This window comes from Psittacula echo, assembly GCF_963264785.1.
Source record: "Psittacula echo genome assembly, chromosome: 4".
In the NCBI taxonomy this organism is placed as follows: domain Eukaryota; kingdom Metazoa; phylum Chordata; class Aves; order Psittaciformes; family Psittacidae; genus Psittacula; species Psittacula echo.
In genome coordinates, this window is record NC_137738.1 from 67,917,945 (window position 1) to 67,939,661 (window position 21,717).

The following is a 21,717-nucleotide window of genomic DNA, read 5'->3' on the forward strand; positions in this document are numbered from 1 at the left end:
GTCAAAGATTCAAATTATAAACAGACTGCACACTCCTAGTGGATTTTCCCCTGATGTGTAACTAACTGAAACAATACTTACTTTATGCTACAACCTGAGGAAAAAATTAAGATGCGTGCATGATTAAAAGATTAAGTACTTTGAACTTGTATTTTTCTAGTTTCATTTACCTTCAAACACCATGCAGAGAGATAAGATTTCTTATGTCCTTTCATATTATCTGAAGTGTCATTATTCCAGAGTTCTGTTCACACACTGACATTTTGATTTTTGTGGTTTAATTTTGTGAATCGTGACCAAGTTCCATGCAGACATATAAGAACTTATTAGAGCTCAGTAACAGTGCTAGAGGCCTCAGAAATGTTCGCTGTCTCAGTGATTCAGTTCTTCAAAAGAATAATGTCTGTTTTATCAAAAAAAGGCACTCCATTTGTGTTACAGTTTCTCAAACAAAATGTCTTCTTTCAGGGAAACCAGTCATGATTGTAATAGAATACATGGAGAATGGGGCTTTAGATGCCTTTCTTAGGGTGAGTACAAAACTGAAAGCATATAAACATTTAAGTGAGCTATATGTATATTATTATACATAATCACTTTTAAAAATACAGTTTTACATATGTTCATATGTGTATCTATACATGAATGATATTCATATAATTAAAACTGTTTTCAGGCTGAAATGGAGCTTTACAAATACTAGCACCTCTCTACATTATTTCGGTAAAACCAGATCAGAAATGAGAGGAACAAAGAGGATCACATGAGAACAGTCTAGGAATTTAAGTGATTTAATTTGGCATAGACATGGTGGTTTTATTATTGTGCCATGATGGTGGAAATCATCATACAAGAATTCTTAAATAAATTATGGTTGTGTTTAAGAGAAAAACAAAGGAAAAAGAAATGCAAGTTCGCAAAAATTTAACCTTTTTTGAGTGTGTCTTCTGAACTGGCTAGTTCTAACTCCTTACCACGTGTACAAGACCGTGCAAGATGATGTATAAATGCTCTATAGAGAACAGAAAACTTATGTTTGTTTGATAAACTCCAAACTATGAATAAAATTATCAGTAGCTAAGGTTCCAAAAGGGGATAGTTCTTATTTTCTTGATACAAATAATTATGCTGAGAGTTGAAGAGCATAGAGGCAAACTAAAGAGCTGAGCATCAGGTAATCTCTGTTCAAAAAGACCTGCCAGGACTTGGCCAGAAATTTATAGTGATTAGCAAGTTTTGTTACTTCTGGTACATTAACTACTCACACATTTCTTAACTGAATGTACTGCTTTGTCTCTGAAGAAAATAAAACTTGTGTTTGAAGTGAGTTTCTTTGCCCCAGGATGAATTGCCACAGAAGTAGTAAATAAATAGGAAGCTGAAGTTGTAAAACTGATTCTTATTTCTCTTCTCAGCTATACTAACAAGAATTGCTGTTCCTTTTTTCCCTCCAGAAACATGATGGACAATTTACAGTCATTCAGCTAGTGGGAATGTTGAGAGGAATTGCCGCTGGAATGAGATATTTGGCCGATATGGGATATGTACACAGGGATCTTGCAGCACGCAATATTCTTGTCAACAGCAACCTTGTTTGTAAAGTGTCAGACTTTGGCCTTTCCAGAGTTATAGAAGATGATCCAGAGGCCGTCTACACTACTACCGTAAGAGAAATTGATGGGTTTTGATAGTTTTGTGATGTGTTTATTAAGAAGAAGCGTAACTTCTAGAGAGTATAAATGAGAGAAATATATTAATTGGTTGAGAAATATTAACCAGTCAAAAGGAAAAGAGTCTTTGCAGAAATCTGACTCTAATTAGGGATTGATATTTTTTTGTAAGAACATAAATTTTTATTTGGTAAAATTCTAAAAATTTTGCCTATTATCTTCATTATTCCCTTCTTCATAATTTTGTTTGAACAAATACAGAAGTTTTACCCAGAAAAAATTAGTAATTTATGAGTCAGTTAAAATATTTGTAGGCTATTGCTACTTTTAAGATTATATTTTATCTCACAAAAATGTTGACTAATTTGAGGCTAGACTTGACAAAGCTCAAATTCTGCATCTTCCCTTGCTTTTGGGTGGGGCAGTTTTCTTAAATAAGCTTTCACTGGGCACACTATGCTCTTTATTGTTTTGTTGAGCCAGCTCGACTTTCCCACCTGTAGGGCCTTGCTATACCTATTTTCTCATGCTGAGGGAAGGAGGGGCTCCTGGAATCTGTTCCAACAGGCACAGGGATCCAAAAAAACACAGCGGCATTCATGGCTGTCACTCCTGCTGCTTGGCATTAAGTGGGATCCTGGTTTAAAAATGTCAGACTGAGATTTCAAAGGAGCCACATGACAGCTCAATGGTATTTATATGCACAGGATGACATTCCCCTCACCTAACTCAGACAGCCAAGAGTTAAATGACTAGTGTAAATCAGACATCTAAACAGCCTTTGAAAATCACTGGAGGGATAAGCACTTCCAGAAAAATGCATCCAGCTTAGCTTAGACAGGTATGTAACTTTCTGTGGTCCAGGTGTTTTTAGAGCCTAAACTTCCTTAGACTCCTTTGAAAATTCTGCAAATGGTCAACTATAGTATATGATATAAGTGCTGCTTTGGAGCTTGATAGAAGTAATTACAAATGCGCTCTATGGAAGATGATACAGAAATTTTGTGGAGGAGCCTAATGAAGGGAAGACCCTAGGAGCAGGGTCCTAGGTGCAGGACCCTACACACAACAAGTTCATGTGCAAGGTCCTGCACCTAGGGAGGAATAACCCCATACACCAGTACAGGCTAGGGGCTGAGATGCTGCAGAGCAGCTCTGAGGAAAAGGACCCGTCAGTTCTGGTGGACAGCATGTTAACCATGAGCCCGCAATGTGTCCTTGTGGCCAAAAAGGCCAGTGGCATCTTAGGGTGCATTAGATTTTGCCAGCAGGGTGAGAGAAGTTATCCTCTCCTTCTGCTCCGCCCCAGTGAGGCCACATCTGGAGTACTGTGTCCAGTTCTGGGCTCCCCACTTCAAGAAAGACAAGGAACTACTGGAGAGAGTGCAGTGGAAGCTACTAGAGTGATTAGAGGACTGGAGTATCCCTCTTAGGAGGAAACACTGATAATGCTGGGCCTGTTTAGCCTGGAAAAGAGATGACTGAGACAGGATCTTATGAATGCATACAAATATCATAAGGGCAGGTGTCAAGAAGATGGGGCCAGACTCTTTTCAGTGGTGCCCAGTGACAGGATGAGGACCAATGGGGCACAGGCCAAAACACAGGAAGTTTAATTTGAATATGAGGAAAAACTTATTTACTTTGAGGATGACAGAGCCCTGGAAAAAGCTGCCCAGAGTGGCTGTGGAGTCTCCTTCTCTGTAGATATTCAAAACCCACCTGGATGTGATGCTGTGCAGCCTGCCGCAGGTGAACCTGCTTTAGCAGCAGGGTTGGACTCAATGATCTCCAGAGGTGCCTTCAAATCCCAACCATTCTATGATTCTGTGGTTCTGTAAAAATGAAAATTTTCTTCTTTTCTTTTTCTAATTTCTTCTTTTTTTTTTTTTTTTTTTAATAGGGTGGAAAAATTCCAGTGAGATGGACAGCTCCAGAGGCCATCCAGTATCGCAAATTTACATCAGCAAGTGATGTGTGGAGTTATGGAATAGTTATGTGGGAAGTAATGTCCTATGGAGAACGGCCTTACTGGGACATGTCAAATCAAGATGTAGGTTATATGTTGCCTATTTGTGAGCGCGTGTACAGGTTAGAAAAACAAAAATTACATATTGTAAACACATGCATATGTTTTTCACTATATATGCATAAAATGTTGGTTTAGAAATAAGATTTATTGAAATAGTGTAGGGTTCTAACATAATGAAGAAGTTACCAAGCTTTCACTTTTTACCTGTATCTCTAAATCAACATCAAAGTTGAAATAAAAGAAGATAAAAGTGTAAATGATGAGTCAGTTTGGCACAGTGCAAAATTGTTAATATTTGACAGGTCTCAGTGTCAAAGATTTCATGGACTGTCAAAATATGGGCAAACAAGTCCTTGGGGCAGAGAAAGAGAAATATTTACATTCCCTAGACACCCAGTAGAATTTCATTTCTTTTGACACCTTCCTTCTGTACCAGACTCAAACATAAAAGACGTCTGACAGGAATAAAGATGCCTCAAAGGCAAACCTTACCTATCTTTCAGGGAACAGTAAGGAAAAACTTTTAAATAGAGGAGAAATTTTGGTATCTTCATGCTTCTTCTTCGATTTTGAAAAGTATTTTCTCTTTTGAAAACTGCAAGGAAAGCACATGACGGAACCTTTTTCATAAAACAGCTAATTACCAGTTCTTGCAGTTTTGTCTCTTTTTAGAATCTTACATATTAATATTCAATAGCACCTAGTAAAAAGATGCATCACTTGCTTGGTAAAATAATTTAAAATATTCCTGTAAACTGTGATCTTCAAGTATGTTCTCCCAAAACATATATACATCCTACCAATCCCATAGGTAAATCTATCATTCAAAAATATAGAACCATCTTATGATTAGTTTTTTATTCTTCTTCACAGTTGCCAATGGGAATATTTAATGGGAATAAAAAAATGCTAGCTGTGTCTCTTGTAGTTTTGCATATACACTCAGCTGGTTTATATATCTTAATGTATAATTTTGCCTGAAAGTAGATGTGGGGATAGTCATAGACCAGATCTCCAAAAAAATACATCTACCTGACTCTGGATCTTTAGATGTCATGTCCTTAATTCTGCCCCTGTTCATTTAAGTCATTGTTTTACATTAAGGAGGATACAAATTTGTGTTGTGACCTCTTTTAAAAAGTCCTCCTTTTAGCAGTGCCTGGAGCTAGGGTGCACCACAGGAACACTCATCCTACAAGCTCCCCGCAGAGGAACAGCGGGCTGAGCACAGGTGATATGCAGAGTCTCCTCAACTTCTCTGAGCAGTGGGCTCCCCTCAGCTTAATCCTTGCTAGTAACAGAAACCCTCAGAACTCTGCACTTTACCCTGTTCCCCTGTTAGACTGCTGCTGTCTGCCTAGTCCTCACTGTCATTCTGTTACTGACCGTACTGCAGAGTAGTTTTGCAGAAGAGGACAAGAGCTTAGGCTTACATACTTTTTCTTTGCTGTACTCCTGGATTTATTGCCATTGTTATGATTATTAATTTGTAAAATTATTATATACCAAGAAGCAGAATGATAACATTATGTTGTCCTGCTACTTGTATTTAATACTTCTTGGTCAGCAACCAGTATATACAGTGAACAGACCTGGCGCTCTTCTAATCTACTTTACATCTTCACATAGCCTGATTATGATAAATGCATACTTGACCCTTACCAGTATTCCTTTTTTCTCTTCTTGCAGCAAAAGCAGAATTTGAAATACATATTGTAGGAAGTGTAAATAATACAAATATAATAATATAAATTAATAATATAAATTATAAATATTAATAAGAACTCTAGCTGTGCTGTCTATGTACTTTACTTATTTAAAAAAAAAAAAAAAGGAATACAGACTTTTGGAACCCCACCGCCACTTTTCTTAGCAGAGTAGACACTTGTAATACCCTTTGAAATGCCCAAATTTTTGTATATGTATATTTTTTTTAAAATAAACTTTACTTACCAATATTTTAGAATTTTTTTTTTCAATGTTTTGGACATTTCCAGAAATTCCATCCGTCTGTAGCTAACTCATTATATTATATTTCTCAGTTTCACCCTTCTTGCTCAGAAGACACATCAGAGAAACTGATTGTGCAGTATCCCAAAATCTTTTTAAAAATTTTCATCTTGATTCTCAACTCTCTTCAGATTTCTCTGCAGCTCATAATGAATGTGGAAAAGTCCTGCTCATGATCCTTGTGTTCATGTTTTCACTAACCCATACATTCATAGAATCATAGAATCATAGAATAGTTAGGGTTGGAAAGGACCTTGACATCATCCAGTTCCAACCCCACTGCCATGGACAGGGACACCCCACACTAAACCATGTCACCCAAGGCCTCATCCAACCTGGCCTTGAACACCACCAAGGATGGAGCATTCACAGCCTCCCTGGGCAACCCATTCCAGTGCCTCACCACCCTCTCAGTAAAGAATTTCTTCCTTAGATCCAATCTAAACTTCCCCTCTTTAAGTTTGAACCCGTTACCCCTTGTCCTGTCACTACAGTCCCTGATGAACAGTCCCTCCCCAGCATCCTTGTAGGCCCCCTTCAGATACTGGAAAACTGCTCTGAGGTCTCCACGCAGCCTTCTCTTCTCCAGGCTGAACAGCCCCAACTTTCTCAGCCTGTCTTCATACAAGAGGTGCTCCAGTCCCCTGATCATCCTCGTGGCCCTCCTCTGGACTTGTTCCAACAGTTCCATGTCCTCTTTATGTTGAGGACACCAGAACTGCACACAATACTCCAAGTGAGGTCTCACGAGAGCAGAGTAGAGGGGCAGGATCACCTCCTTCGGCCTGCTGGTCACGCTCCTTTTGATGCAGCCCAGGATACAGTTGGCTTTCTGGGCTGCGAGCGCACACTGCCGGCTCATGTTCATTTTCTCATTGACCAACACCCCCAAGTCCTTCTCTGCAGGGCTGCTCTGAATCTCTTCTTTGCCCAACCTGTAGCTGTGCCTGGGTTTGCTCCGACCCAGGTGTAGGACCTTGCACTTGGCATGGTTAAACTTCATAAGGTTGGCATCAGCCCACCTCACAAGCGTGTCAAGGTCCCTCTGGATGGCATTCCTTCCCTCCAGCGTATCAACCGAACCACACAGCTTGGTGTCGTTGGCAAACTTGCTGAGGGCACACTCAATCCCACTGTCCATGTCACCGACAAAGATGTTGAACAAGATTGGTCCCAACACCGATCCCTGAGGGACACCACTCGTTACCGGTCTCCAGCCAGACATCGAGCCATTGATCACAACTCTTTGCGTGCGGCCATTCAGGCAGTTCTTTATCCACCGAGTGGTCCACCCATCAAATTGATGTCTCTCCAATTTAGAGACAAGGATGTCATGTGGGACAGTGTCAAAGGCTTTGCACAAGTCCAGATAGATGACTTCAACTGCTCTGCCCCTGTCCATCAGTTTCGTAGCCCCATCATAAAAGGCCACCAATTTGGTCAGGCAGGATTTCCCCTTAGTGAAGCCATGCTGGCTGTCACCAACCACCTCCTTGTTTTTCATGTGCCTTAGCATGTCTTCTTAGATATAGTCTTATCTATGTGGTTTGCCAGTTCTGAGGATCTTAGATATTTTGATGATTGTGTTGCTCTTGCTGTTACCTACTTTTTCATTCCTCGTTGGAGGTCTCTGCCTTCTGACCTCTTATGCAACTCTTTCTTTTGTGGTAAATCATCTGTAGTATGCATAAAAGGTTTAATACCTTTTACCATTTAGAAAGTCAAAAATTTCTGCATTACTTTGCATAACACATCAGTTGTCCTAAACACACTGTAGCTTATTTTTCAATTTTACTCCACTCCTTTAATATAAGGAGTTGTTCTTTTGTTTTTTTCCTCTTAATAGTGCTCTAAAGTATCTTACATTTTACTTTTAATGTTCTCTTTCCTGCATAGTACTGTTCTTCCATTTTCCCCGTTCTTTCGCAGAAATCCTCTCTCCCTACCCTGAGTGATAACGTCGCTGTCTATAAAAGGGCACCGCACTCATTCTTCAAGGTGTCTATGTTACTGCAGGAATTGAATATATCTCAGTCATTTTTGAGTTGTCGGACAGTGCTGTCATTCTAAATGTTCAAATAGGAAGCTGAGGCCCAGAGAGATGATGCAATTTCCCTGAGGTCAGAAGGCATTTTGTGACACAAACCTGCAGTAAGTGCCCTGCCACTGGGCTATACTTCCTCTTTTTAAAGAACTTCTTTTCTGCAAAAGGTTTTGATACAATCATGGGTTTCAGCCAGTTTTTTGAAGGAAATTTTTTATTCTTTGCAGTTCTGTCTCCCTTGTAGTCTACTGCTTTTGCATCTTCTCACACAACCTATGGAATATTTTCTATCTATCCGAAGGCATTATTTTCACTAAATCCTAGATATTCACCAACTTTATTTATCATACCAGGTCAACTGCCTAGGGCTACAACCAGAACAGTTTCTAACCTTGGTTTCTGTGCAAACTGAGGGAGAATACAGTCCTAAGCACTGCCCTTAAGGAACAAGCACTCTTTCTTAGCAATTCTAATAGTGCCATGTCAGTCAATGTCAGTATACTTGAAATCCCCCATGAACAGTGTTTCAGTCCTTTTTCACAAGCCTTTATTATCTGCCTTGCTTCCTGATGTGCTTTCTTATCCTGCCCTCAAGGTTTTCAACAGTTTCCTGTGATTTTACTTTACCCATTTTTATTTTCTGTTTAAATCCAAATGGACTTGGCTAAGGAAGTCAATGGGTGGGTGTAATTCCTTGTTCAGACATTTTATGCTCTCCTTCAATGATATCGTCACCTAGCAGCATCTCTTATTAAATCTAACTTTCTGTTTAGCTGATATATTAAAATACCATTCAGCCAGGTCTTCCTCTCTCACATGGCACGTTTCTGCTACTTTATCATTAATATAACATGGTTAGACATAGAATACAACTTTTTTCCTCTAACAATTTCTGTCTGGTAAACATTTTTCTTGGATCCTTTTATAATATCTTCAGGCTTTTTGTATATTATATGTGCATGCACAGATCCCTATCCATTTACAAGTCAGTTGCTTCTACCACACATTCTTTCATAAAAGCCTTGGGGCAAGTAATAATGCTTTCTGAAATAACTCTATTTATCAATCTATCTGTTGCTCTGTAGCTGAATTTAATTGTTGTTCCCTGCTGCTCACTTGACTAGGTAATATAGCTATGTTCTGCACATATAGAACAATATTCTTAGTAAGCCCAAACAAAGTCAGGGAAATTATTTGAAAACATGAAGGCTAGTTTCAAAACAACAGACTCATATTTCTGCAGCCATGATGGCAAATTTTAATTTATTGATTTTTTTCCCTTTTTATTTCTTTAACTGAATAGCAGTATACATTCTTTAAGTATCCCTTGATGAACAATGATTAACTATGTTGGCTACTAGGTTATAAAAGCAATTGAAGAAGGCTATCGTTTGCCAGCACCCATGGACTGCCCAGCAGGACTGCACCAGCTGATGCTGGATTGTTGGCAGAAGGAACGTGGTGAAAGGCCAAAGTTTGAGCAGATAGTTGGTATTCTGGACAAAATGATTAGAAACCCAAACAGCTTGAAAACCCCACTGGGAACCTGTAGCAGGTAAGAAAAGCTCTAAAATGTGTTCTTACGATGATGAATGCGCCTGAATGTTCTTGGTCACTGGTTCCAGTTCACACTTACTCCATGTGTCTCTCAGTTCCTTCTTCCTTCTGTTCCCTGTTCTTCCCTTCCCTCATTTGCCCTTCTTTTTTTACCATAATGAAGAAGGAATTTCTTAAAAATAAGCAAAATAAATAAAGTAAATAACATGGAACTAACACATTTCTCAGCAAACTTCTGCCTGCTTACCACTCTTTCCACTCTCTCACCACTAGCAGTTTTTGTTTTCCTTGTTTGTTAAAATTGTGAAGTCTGAAGGGCAAGGGTTGTTATCTACTGTGGTTTTGTGTGATGCATCCCTTGCCCTAGGAACTGCTACAGTACACATAGTAATTAATAATACTCATACTCTGTCAATGTACTCTGACATGCTACACTCTAGATTTTTACCTTTCATTTTATGGCTTCTACTCCTTTCAGTGATTACATCTCATTGTATTTCATGGTGTAGTTTTTAATGGCTTCTTAGTAATTTCAAAAATTATTTAATCATGGTAATCTTTTGATCTGCTAGCTAGATCAGTGCACTAGGGAATCAACTGGCCTGTGTTCTATTCCTGGTTCTTCTACTGACTGATATGCTTGTGTGACCTTAAGCAACTTTGTGTCTCTGCTCTTTCCTTTGTTTTGTCCCATCCAATTGAATAATGAGAATAGTTACTTCTATATTTTCTAAGATGCGTAAAAGAATAGCATCTTTATTTTACTCAGCAACTGTAGTTGCAGCTGTTGTCATGCTAGGTAATAAGGTTGATTTTCTGTTGGTGACAGTAACCCGTTAGGCTGATTTTGCTTAATCTGACCTTTCATCTTTTACATGAATAAGCTTAGGAAGTACATACTGTCAACTACAGAGTAGTCAAGAACTACTCACAGAATAATCTGAACTGTGTGTAAAGACCAATTACATTCTGCTCTTGACATTTTTAATACCCCAGACTTATTTGACTCTCACCTTGCTAAATACTCCCTGATGTTTTACACTCTTTGGAAACAACTTACTTTCCTTTTTCCTTCTCCGTAGACCAATTAGCCCTCTTCTGGACCAGAACACTCCCGATTTTACCACTTTCTGCTCCGTAGGCGAATGGTTACAAGCTATTAAGATGGAAAGATATAAGGATAATTTCACAGCAGCAGGCTACAACTCTCTTGAATCAGTTGCCAGGATGACTATTGAGTAAGTTAGTACTGGGCATGTTTAACTTGCATTTAGGGAATTTCTAGGTAAAATAATACACAATGTTCAACTCCAAAACTTTACCCTGAGTACAAACATGGTACTTGGGGTTAATCCAGCAAGTTTAATAGCTGATGATGTTGTATTAGAGCATCCCATGATGGCATCACCTTTTTCCCTGCTTTTGAGACCAACTGAAACAACAGCAAGGGCCTAGAATTTGAGGGAAACTGTGACCAATTTCAAAGTATGTACGTATAGGAAAATAACCACTTTGCCTCCACTGCCTAATTGGTATTTTTTCCAGGCTCGTACTAGGAAGATACGGAATTTTCTTCTAATTGGCTGGGGGCTGTCTGTGTCCTGCAAGAAATGACTTTGCATGAGGATAAGTCTATAGAAGCAAAACAATTTTCTGAAGGCAAGCATGGCCTGTATTGGTACTGCCATCTTAAACAGGTCTTCTTGGCACCCTGCAAACATCATTCTTATCCTGGTGGTTGCCAAACACATATGATTCCTCTTGCAGAGAGCAGCAGTTTTCTATGCAAGTTTCTAAACAATAATCTCAAGTTTGCAACCCTACTCTCATCTGCCTGGTATTAATAGGGGTCTCAGCCTATAGCTGGAGAACTGTCATTAGAGCCCACAAGCTTCTACTTGACCAAGTAGCACTAGTAGCAGTGGAATTGAAACAGCTGCTCTTTCATTTGCATGATGGGTATGGGTGAATATGCAAAGGGTTTCTCTAGGCATCTCTTTAGGAGTCAGAATGTGATCCCCAAAATCTTGTATTTATGCATAACTTTGTCCTGAAAGCCACCTGAAGTATTTAACAAGAGGAGTGTCTCTTTCTTTGTGTGTCCCTAAGAGCCACAATGAAAGATTATCGTAGTGAAAACATACTGGCCTCATTCTTAGATGTGGAGATACACGCAGTGTAATTACATGACAGTTGACATGTAATTGCACTCCTTGCTGAGAAGTTGAACAGTGCCTATATGAACTTCACAGTACTGAGCTGAGGTTCCAGTGTAGCCTCACTGTTAGGAACCTGTAGCACAGACCACTTCATAGCTTTGACTCACAGTTGAATACCATACAATAGCAGTCTAAGTTGAAAAATTAACAATGTACGCATTTATCTTTCCCAGGGATGTGATGAGTTTAGGGATCACGTTGGTTGGTCATCAAAAGAAAATCATGAGCAGCATTCAGACTATGAGAGCACAAATGCTACATTTACACGGCACTGGCATCCAAGTGTGATAGACATTTCTCCCTTATGAGGGAGGTGACAGACTGAGAGAACAGCACTGGCCTTCAGTATATATGAAGTGCTGCTAGAAGACACTTGATTTCCTGGGTCCTTCCTGCAGTGAATAGAAGAGCTACAAGAAGCACCTACAGACTTGAACTCCTAAGTGCCACCAGAATTTATGAAAAGGGAATTAGGATCCACCAGTGGTGGCAAGGAAAACAGCAGTGACAATAAACAAAGTACTACCTGAAACATACAAACACCTTGAGCTCTCTAACCTCCTTTTTATCTAATAGACTTTTTAAATGTACATAAAAATTTAAAAAAGAATATATTTGTCAGATAAAATCATGATATTATTGTTGAATTCAACAAGATATTTTCCTTAAATCTGTGATTTCTGAATCTTTTTTTAATCATTTGTGTTTATTCTTCATAAAGACTTTCTTTTAGTATGATGTTTATATCTTTGGACCTTTTTAGTGCTAATTCTATGACACATTACTACACTGGGTACCTCTGAAGGATTATTTGAGTTCCTAGAGATTTCAGAAGCATGACCAAGCAATGTATAACTGTCTGAACTTTGGTATCCTTTTGTGCCATTTACTTTTGTTAGATCAGCACCGTATTGACATGGCTAGCTAATTGGCAGGGAGTCAGGAAAATGCAAGGTGCCAAGAGCTCTGATATTTTTTAAAGAATTTTTTAAGGTTACACATATACTATCTTTTAAAAGAAAACAAAAGAGAAAAAAAAAAAAAAAAAAGAAAAGAAAAGAAAAGCAATAATGACCCCTAAGTAGTTCTAGGCACTTTTAGCAAGATGATTTTAATGGACTATAGAGTTAAAGTGAGATATATTCTAAGATATAGATCTACAAATGTAAACCTGCTGAGATACTGCATTGAATGGACAAGTGATTGTAGGAGTGTCTCAGGACACAGGTGCAGTTCTCCAATGTTACCTAAACCGTTTAATCTGAGCACATCACTTTTTTTTTTCAGTACTCTGCATTAGCAAATCTGACAGAAATAGCTGGCATATATTTTATATGAGTTTAAGCCGTATACAGTCCAGCTGTCAGAATGAGGACATAGATTTTATATGAGAACTGTAGAGCATGAGGCAAGGGGCAGTTCAAAATTTTCAATTTTTTCATAAGCTTTTGCTGCTCTGAACAGTTATGCATGTGTGTGCTCACACAGACAAGTCAGTCAGTCGTTCATCAGGAACACAGATGCAAGAGTAGTTGCTCAATGGAATATCTTTACACCATTTATAGATAAATTTTGTTTGATTAAAGTATTTACTATAAGCAATAATGAACAGTGTCTCTACAGATATTGCAGGAATATATGTGAATCAGACAGAAACGCTTTAAAAAAAAATCTGAAAATTGTGAACTACCCCAGAAATTAAATTCTGTACTTCCAAAGAGAATTGGGCTGCTTCTATTGATTTTGATAGAGAAAGATCCCAGAGATCAGTCATAAATTGATCTTGTCTGATAATGTGGGCATCCACACAAAAAAAATAAAAACAAAAGAAAAACCCTGTAAATGTTCCTTTGTAAAACTTGTAAATTTTATTTATACTGTCTTGTTTTGTACACATATTTATGTGTAGTGAGCTCTGAAAACATTGAAAATGCACTATATTTTTCTATTTTACTTGCAGAGCATCACAGACAAACATGTATATTCAGTGCTACATAATGTGTTTTCCCACATTTAGGACCAAAGATAGTTATCAAAAACTTAAATGCATCATTTTCACCCTCCTTTTTTCTCCCCCTTTTTAGATCACTGTACAGTGTTATATTTGTCATTTTATTTATTTGTTTCGTAGAAAAATCAGTTTGGTTATACTAAGTTTTTGTCCCCCCTGCTTTTGTTAAAGAAAATCTGTAAAAAGCTTTTAAATAACATAATCCCGTTACATAGACACTTCCATTTGTAATCTTTGTAATAGACTGTAAATATATTTTTGGAACTATAATGCAATGTGCATAAGGGTTATTTTTCAGTCTCCATATATGATTGTTTATACAATTCACAGCACTTTACAGTCATGCTGAGAAGCCTAATTTATTGCCTGGATTTGGGCAGAGTAAGAAAAAAAGGTGAATATTCTTATTTCATATTAGATTGTCATTCAGTAGAAATGGAGTTATTTTCTTGTATGCAGCTCAAGACGGTTTTTTAACTATTAAAATTAATTTTTCTAGAAATGCTGTAGAAATAAGACGCAGACTGCATGCCCAGTAGTCGAAATTAGTGCACACAAGCACTCAGCCAAGGCACTTCAAGTAGCCGTTGGAACACTCTTAATTAATAAACACCCATTTTGTGTTATAACAAATGCTAAGTGCCTCACTACTGGGGTGAGCATCTGTGGGCAGCTGCGCAGGGTGCTTGTCAGTTGTACTGCTACTTTAGGCACCCAGCTGTGAATTTAGGAGTCTAAGTTCAGACACCTTCTTCCTTATAAATCTTGGCTATTGTTTCTAAGGGCTTGGTGATTAAAGGTGCGATGCAGCAATGCTGGTATTGCTGAGAACCCACAAACCCTAAATGCAAGAGAGAGAAAGCTGGGCTTCACCTTTAGGAATTTTTCAATATTCTGAAGCACAGAAGCCTCAAAGCACATGTGGTGACCTGGGCTCACACATGTGAAAGTGAGGACCCTAATGGTATTTCTTCCTTATTTTTTGTTGTTTGAGTTCCTTATTGTTGCTTTACTTCTTTGAATAGTAAATGTATTTTGTCATTCATCTATATACCTTGACTGCCTTAATGTTGTCACAGATTTTTACACATTTGAAAGGTATAGAGTAGACCCAGAAAGCACAAGAGCTGTCGATACTCCTATCGTATCTATCTGCTCAGAACATTACTTCAATTTAGAGCACGTGCATATAAATGGATTTGTAACTAGTAGAGCAGCAACATATTGATGTTGGTTGCAGTTCCCCTGGTTCCAGAAAAACATAGTCCAGTGTAAGAAAAATTAAAGTGCAGAGAAAGTTGATGTTCATGGAAGGAACTGAATAAAAAGCTGGGTCAGAGGGAGAATTAAAGGCTAAATGACAAAATAAAGACGTTATCTCAGTTCTGGCTTAATTTCATTGAATTTGGAAATCGTGCATTGCTGAAGGCAGATTATCAGGCTGTCAGTGAGGCTGATCTTTCTTGAATTTATCCATCTACAAGCATCTGAAAGAACGATGCCTAAGACAAACAGGATGAATCTCCCTCTGGGAATGCTTATCTCCATTACCTGCAGAGGGAACCCAGATGATTAGCTTAAATTAGGCGTCTAATGTCTAGATAGTTAAAGTTAGGTGAAGTAATTCCCACCCTGTATGTCCTTGGCAGCTGCAGTTTCCACTGCAAGCTGAGTGTTGTAGAAAGGCAGCTCCTCCACTACTAGTATGTCCCAGGATGTATTTAAACTGGGCTTTATCACAGAGAGGGGTGATTTACTTTTTTTTTAACTATTATTCAGAGGTTTGTAACAGATCATCTAAATGCTTTTTGTATATGGGTATTAATTCTTGAAAAATTTGTGATTGTTCTGAGGAAGACCTGCCTACTAAATTACAATTATTTAATATTTTAAATAATCAGAAGTATTTGCTGACATACTGCGTCATACAGAGGTTATGTGATCAGATATGATAGTTGCTGTTTGAAAAAACGTGTTTATCTAAAGCCTTGTCATGTAAAAATCTCCAGGAGGCACAGATGCTTAAATGTATCTCAAATTGAATGTTGCCCTTAATATCTCAATAATTGAGCTCTGTCTGTATTATTCTCCATTTTAAATGAGGGGGTTTTATATTTGTTTTAAGCTGGAGTTATCTGGCATCCACTAAGGGAGTTTGAAAAAACATGATTTTAAATTAAATTTGCTTTTCTTCACTAATAGTAATATACGGTAAATAGTTTCCACTGTTTTGAATGTTACAAAAACTATTGCTTTAATGTGGGGGGATAAAGAGGGTTATTTTTGTTTTGTTGTTGGTATTTTTTTACATTTATTGGTTAGTAGTTGAAATAAAAAAAAAAAATAATAATTTGTCGTTAACTTTCTAAATAATTCATATATAGCAATTTTGAGAATTATTTAAATTCTGTGACTTTTGGGTTACTGCTGAGGATGATGATCATGTCATTACAGCCATAATGACAAGTGATGCCAAGACACCCTGCCACAAGGGTGGTTCAGCCAGCATTTGGCTGACCAGTAATGGCATGAAGCCATCCACTGGCTGTGTGTGGGGAGTGAAGACCAAAAATGTTCATTCCACCTTTTAAAACTATATATGTGACATGTTAGAGCTAACACATCCTTAATGAATTACTTCCCTGAATGCAGTTAGAAACTGATATGCTCATTATGTGCATTTTGTTTTGGTGGGTTTTGTTTGTTGGTTTGTTTTATTTTAAACAAGTGACATTTGGGATGTTTGTGGAAGAGACCAGTTCCCAGGCAGAACGACCAGACCAGTTTAAGAAAAGTACAATACAAATTCTTGCCTAACAGTAATTCTGGCAGTAGGTGCTGCAAGGGGATTGAGGCAGTTGGTGCTGTGATTTGCTGAGCAACCAGCACAGCAGGGTTTCTGCATTGTCAGGACCTGTTAGGATTGTACTTCTGATTAATTAACTGATATGTAGAAAAATCCCCACTAACTTGGAATGGATAGATGGTAGATCTGGGATGCTACTCAAAAGTCATAGCCTCAAACAAATTTCTAGTAAAACAAGAAATTCTGGGCAGCAGCCTATATTTTCTCTCCTGTTCCCTTAAGGGCTATCAGTCATAGCCAACAATTACAGAAGATCTTTACAATACAAGAGATCTTTATTGTTTGCATAGTGCAGCTCTCTATTTACTTGGGAATAGGCAGTTCTGTAATTAAATTTCCTGCAAGAATTATTGTGGAGGGATGGGGTGAGGGGGATACAGAAGTTTGTGGAGGGGGAGATGGGCAACCACATACAAAAAATAAAGGAAGAAAACAATCCAACAAATAACCCGTGAAACCCATAGTATGACTGGGCTCACCACTTTCGTAACATATTCCATACAGGAATTTGAAAAATATAAGATATTAAACCATAGGCATAAAATCTGCAATATCCTGACAAAAGACTTGTGACAGAATGCAAGCTACATTTGTGGGAGGTTTTCCTTTGTTGATTTGGTTTTACGAGATTTTAGAGTTAGGATAATTAACACAGTAAAATCTGTTGGGACAGGCTAAGGAACAAAATTAGCATGTCTGTCATAACCGTGAAATTCTCAGTGCACTTTCAGGGTAGGTAAGGATTAAGCAGTTTAAAAGTGAAAGGACTCGTGGAGTTTATATGCTGTATAGACTGTGTAGGTAATGTCCTGAGAGATTATGAAAGGTTAAAATTTAAAGAGGAAAACCCTCACTTTGTACCCAGTGAAAATTCAGAAGATGGGAGGGAATGCAAAGTGAAGCCTGTGAAGCCATTCAGAATGTGTGAGTCTAAGGGCTCCTCTGACTTTGCTGGCAGGAGAGTTAAGGAGTGTAAAGATTTTTTGTTTTGATAAAGAGACAGTGTTAATAAAATATACCTAATAATCTAATGTGGAGTGGTTTCAGTACTCTGATTTTTCCTCAGGACAGATTGGAATTTGTCAAAGACACTAAATTGAGACAGATGGTAAAGCAACTGGTAATACACAGCTCATTCAAGCAGACTTGAAAGAGACATGAAAGGAGGATTTTGCATTAAACGCCTGAAAATAAAACATGAACTCTGATGCTATTTACTCTTGGAAGGTTTTACAGTAGTTTAAGTCTAGGGTAATGATAGCAGACTTTAGCACTGATCCTACACAAATTGGGTGAAATTAATCTCTAGTTAGAGTGACCAGAAAGAACCACAAGTCAAGAAAAATAGTTCATGCCTTGAATAGACTGTGGAAAAAGATGTGCTACAGCCATGTGAAACTTGTGTAGCCAGCCAAATGAGTTTTGGAAAATCAAGACATAATGCCTAGTGCCAGAAAACCTAAATGGGGAACAGAAAGTGTATTAATCCATGGACCAAAGCTTAAGTACTTAATTGAATCAAATAACCAATTGTAGAACAGTGCTGCTAATAATAGTATTAATATGAAAATCTACAACTTGGAGGTTATCTGATCAATCGTAATATAGCCAAGTCTGAAAAATGCAGTCAGTGCTTAAGCCATAGCTATGCCCAAAGACTTCTGTGTGCTACTGATATTGGACTTCCATGAGTCTGAGTATTGCAAGTCATTTATATACTGGAGACATCATAGCCCCACATCCATAACTAAAGCCTTCCTCTTTTGAGACAGAAACAGGACTGCTGAAGAGTCTGTATAGTCTATTGAATGCTATATAAATTATCCTCTGATCATTTCCTCAGAATTACCAAGAAAGCCATGAGTTTTTCTTTTACATTAAGAAACAAACTTCCTGCTCCAAAGATGCCATCTCACTGAGAAGAAAAATAATCCATTAGTTTTAGTAGTATGTTAAAATGGGGCTTGTAAGAGGCTAGACTGAAGAATAATAGAATGTATCCACGTTGATTGCTCACTTTTCATGTCTATAGAAACATCACTCGGGCAATTTCTTGACTATCATTCAACCTGTCTTACTATGTCAGTTTCCACTAGCTTCCTGAAGGGCTCCATGTCCGTTTTCAAGATGTCTGCTGGAAAATGTTTCAATTTCCTCAGGAACAAACCAGCCAATGCCAAGAATGCATGTGTAGCTTGAGCAAGAAGGTTCAGGAATCTCAGATTAGCCCTCTCCAGATTGTTCTTTTCAGTCATAGTCATAAATTAAATATGTTCTCCCACTGAGGTTGCGTGTAGTAAATTGCATGAGAAATCTGATTTGCCTGGAATAAACTTACTAAAATCATCCAGATACCTCCTGAAGGCCATTCAGAAACGGCAGGTTTTAAGTGGTGGATAGGATTTTGCTTAGAAAGTAAAAAAGGTGAGTCTAGGGGAAGTCTGTGTATGCAGTTATTCAAACTCTATAAAACACTTCACTTATCAAAGTATGGAACTTTCTGGGTAGCAGATATTGTCTGTCTCTGAAACTAGACCACAAAATGCAAAATCTGTGAGTTTGCAAGAATAAACAAATGAAAAAAGAATAATTCTATAATAGAATTAGACCAAGTCTTCACCGTTTCTTTTTTTTTGTTCTTGGCTGCACTGGTGCTTCCATATGTGAATCAGCGGAAGAATAACATGGGTCCAGACAACAGAAGAAAAGAATTTGGTTTGGATGGAGTGCCAAGTTATTGGGAATTGCCCAGTAACACCAATGATATAAGCTGATTGAGTATGTTTAAAATAATATCAAAATATTTCTGTAAGCAGTACAATCTAAGAGGGAGCTGAACGGCAGAAATCAAAACACCTGGTGAGGGGACTATTTCAGGGCAGTGGGAGGAAAGAGTTACCGCTGTGATTTTATACTCCCTGTAATGAATTGGGAGAAGTCTCTTCTCATTCCTTTTTACTATTACAAACCTATTTATTATGGATTTTATGAAATTAATACAGCTGGATTAGTGAAAGTCATATGGAAATGAATGCTTTACCTGTGTTATCTGCTTCTGAATTATTTGCTGAAAAAGAATGAAAATATTCTCTGGAAATATTACCTGCTATGATTATAGAAAAGTATCTTAATAATTATGGAAAAGAAAAAAAAGGTCCTTATAAAGTGAGCCTTCAAAGCATCTAATATCATTTTTACCCTTATATTTTGTTATGTTTTGAAATAGGATTGTGTAAAGCTGAATTATTTAATTTTTTTTAACATCCAGTGCTGTCAAGTTATTTAAATTTAAAATTCTAGAGGAGCAGGTATTATATATACCATAATCCTTTTACAAGTAGTCACATGATATTTAATGTTAAATTTTCAGGTCTAAACTAACACTGCTTCACTTTAGATACCAGAGAAACAGAAAACATATATCTTAGCACACAGTTATGCAGCTTTATATCTGTCATTGAGCCATCACATCATACTTTTGCAGAACAATGTACTACATTTGGCAGTGTTTAGACCTCAAATTCTATAGTGTTGTTTCTACTGGTTTTGTATTTAAGGCCTTTCAGTGATGAAAGTCCTTGTTTGCTGAGGTCACTAAGCATTAGTAAGCAGATGAATATGATGTAAATCAGTAGAAGCCATTTGCTGAAATTATGGAGATACCTCACAGAGGTGACATACAGCTGTCACCAAGGTACCTTTCTCTCCTTGTCTAGTGTAACTGCCAGAACAAACCAACAGACCAACTCCTCTCATGCTTATTGATAGCTGTGGCTACCCATAGTTCAGGATATACAGCTGATGAAAATGTAACACCTCTCTGGCATCCTTTTACCTCAGTTTACAGGAAGGCTCACCTTATCTTTTTGTGATATGATGAATGGCCTATTTCTTGTCTGGGAACACATGGAAATTTTACATATCTCGTGGCTGAGAAAGGATAGAAAGTGTAAGACTGGCTCTACAGCTTTGGGCTGTGAGAAGGTATTACAAAAAGGCCCACATAATACTTTCAACCTCTCTGTGGGAAGGGAGAGACTGTTGGTATTCATATATTGTCACACACTTTGAGCTGCAGCATCTTGCCTGGGAGAAGGCTGGTTAGGCTAAGACTAATTCAAAATTACCCCTGAAATTTCTTCCTGCACTGTACAATCTCTTCCCTTCCTGAAGTGTCTTTCCCTTCCAGAAATCCCCTCCTTCTTAATCTAAAATTGATATTTATGCCACTTCTCTGAGAATGAGAAGACTGTTCTGAGTAGAATGGAGTTTTTCATGGAAGAACTTGAGTGGCCTGTTATGTCCCAGAAGAGCTAATATTTTGGTCTGTATGCACCACACTTTCGCATATCATTTTGCCATTGTTCAACTATTAGATAAAATGCATATGACCTCTTTGATCCTCTTTTTACATGTGTTTCCTGTTGAAAGGATGTATTTAGTCATCTACTTTAAGAAAAGATTTAGGACCCTGAATCTCTGAAAGCAGCTTCCTTGGAACACATCCAGATTTACTGATCGGATATGTGATGGCTTACCTAGGACCCTCTGAGAACTAGGTCTCACTAGATTTTCTTTCTATGGAAGTTATATTGTGGGTGGCAATGAGCGTGTGCTAATGTTGTCACATTATTGACTACAGGTATGGCCGTGGCATGCATCAGAGACTAGGTAAATGAGTACTAAATTCAACCAGTCTGTAAGATCTTCCAACCAAGAACTCTGAAACCTATACTTACTTCAACAGGAAAGATAAACATCAGCCCATTTATCTACTGCCTTTGACTGGCTTTCAGTTTCTCCAAACTGTTTTAGGTTTCTATCTCTTTCTAGGGAGACAAAGGATCTAATTCAGGCCTGGAATGACATTAGACAGCAGGGCAGCTAGAAGTAAAGCATTATAGAATCATAGAATCATAGAATAGTTAGGGTTGGAAAGGACCTGAAGATCATCTAGTTCCAACCCCCCTGCCATGGGCAGGGACACCTCACACTAAACCATGCCGCTCAAGGACTCATCCAGCCTGTCCTTGAACACCACCAAGGATGGAGCATTCACAACCTCCCTGGCCAACCCATTCCAGTGCCTCACCACCCTCTCAGTAAAGGATTTCTTCCTTATATCCAATCTAAACTTCCCCTGTTTAAGTTTGAACCCATTACCCCTTGTCCTGTCACTACAATCCCTGATGAATAGTCCCTCCCCAGCATCCTTGTAGGCTCCCTTCAGATACTGGAAGGCTGCTATGAAGTCTCCACGCAACCTTCTCTTCTCCAGGCTGAACAGCCCCCCCAAAAAAAATTATGA

At 38.1% G+C, this 21,717-nt stretch overlaps 1 protein-coding gene across 6 annotated transcripts in view; it reads left to right on the top strand.

Annotated features, from left to right (window-relative positions):
• EPHA7 (EPH receptor A7) overlaps positions 1-21,717 on the top strand; it is a gene marked incomplete at both ends in the record, with an annotated part of 166,261 nt that overhangs the window by 142,607 nt on the left and 1,937 nt on the right. For 4 of the 6 annotated variants that reach the window (XM_080615370.1, XM_080615371.1, XM_080615372.1 and 1 more), the window contains 6 exons: positions 469-530; positions 1,455-1,664; positions 3,574-3,723; positions 9,118-9,311; positions 10,396-10,551; positions 11,706-11,820. In XM_080615370.1, coding sequence (XP_080471496.1) covers positions 469-530; positions 1,455-1,664; positions 3,574-3,723; positions 9,118-9,311; positions 10,396-10,551; positions 11,706-11,820 — 887 coding nt within the window. Of the gene's footprint in view, positions 1-468; positions 531-1,454; positions 1,665-3,573; positions 3,724-9,117; positions 9,312-10,395; positions 10,552-11,705; positions 11,821-21,717 lie in introns of those variants that run through there. The other 2 variants (XM_080615369.1, XM_080615374.1) reach the window with 2 other exon arrangements.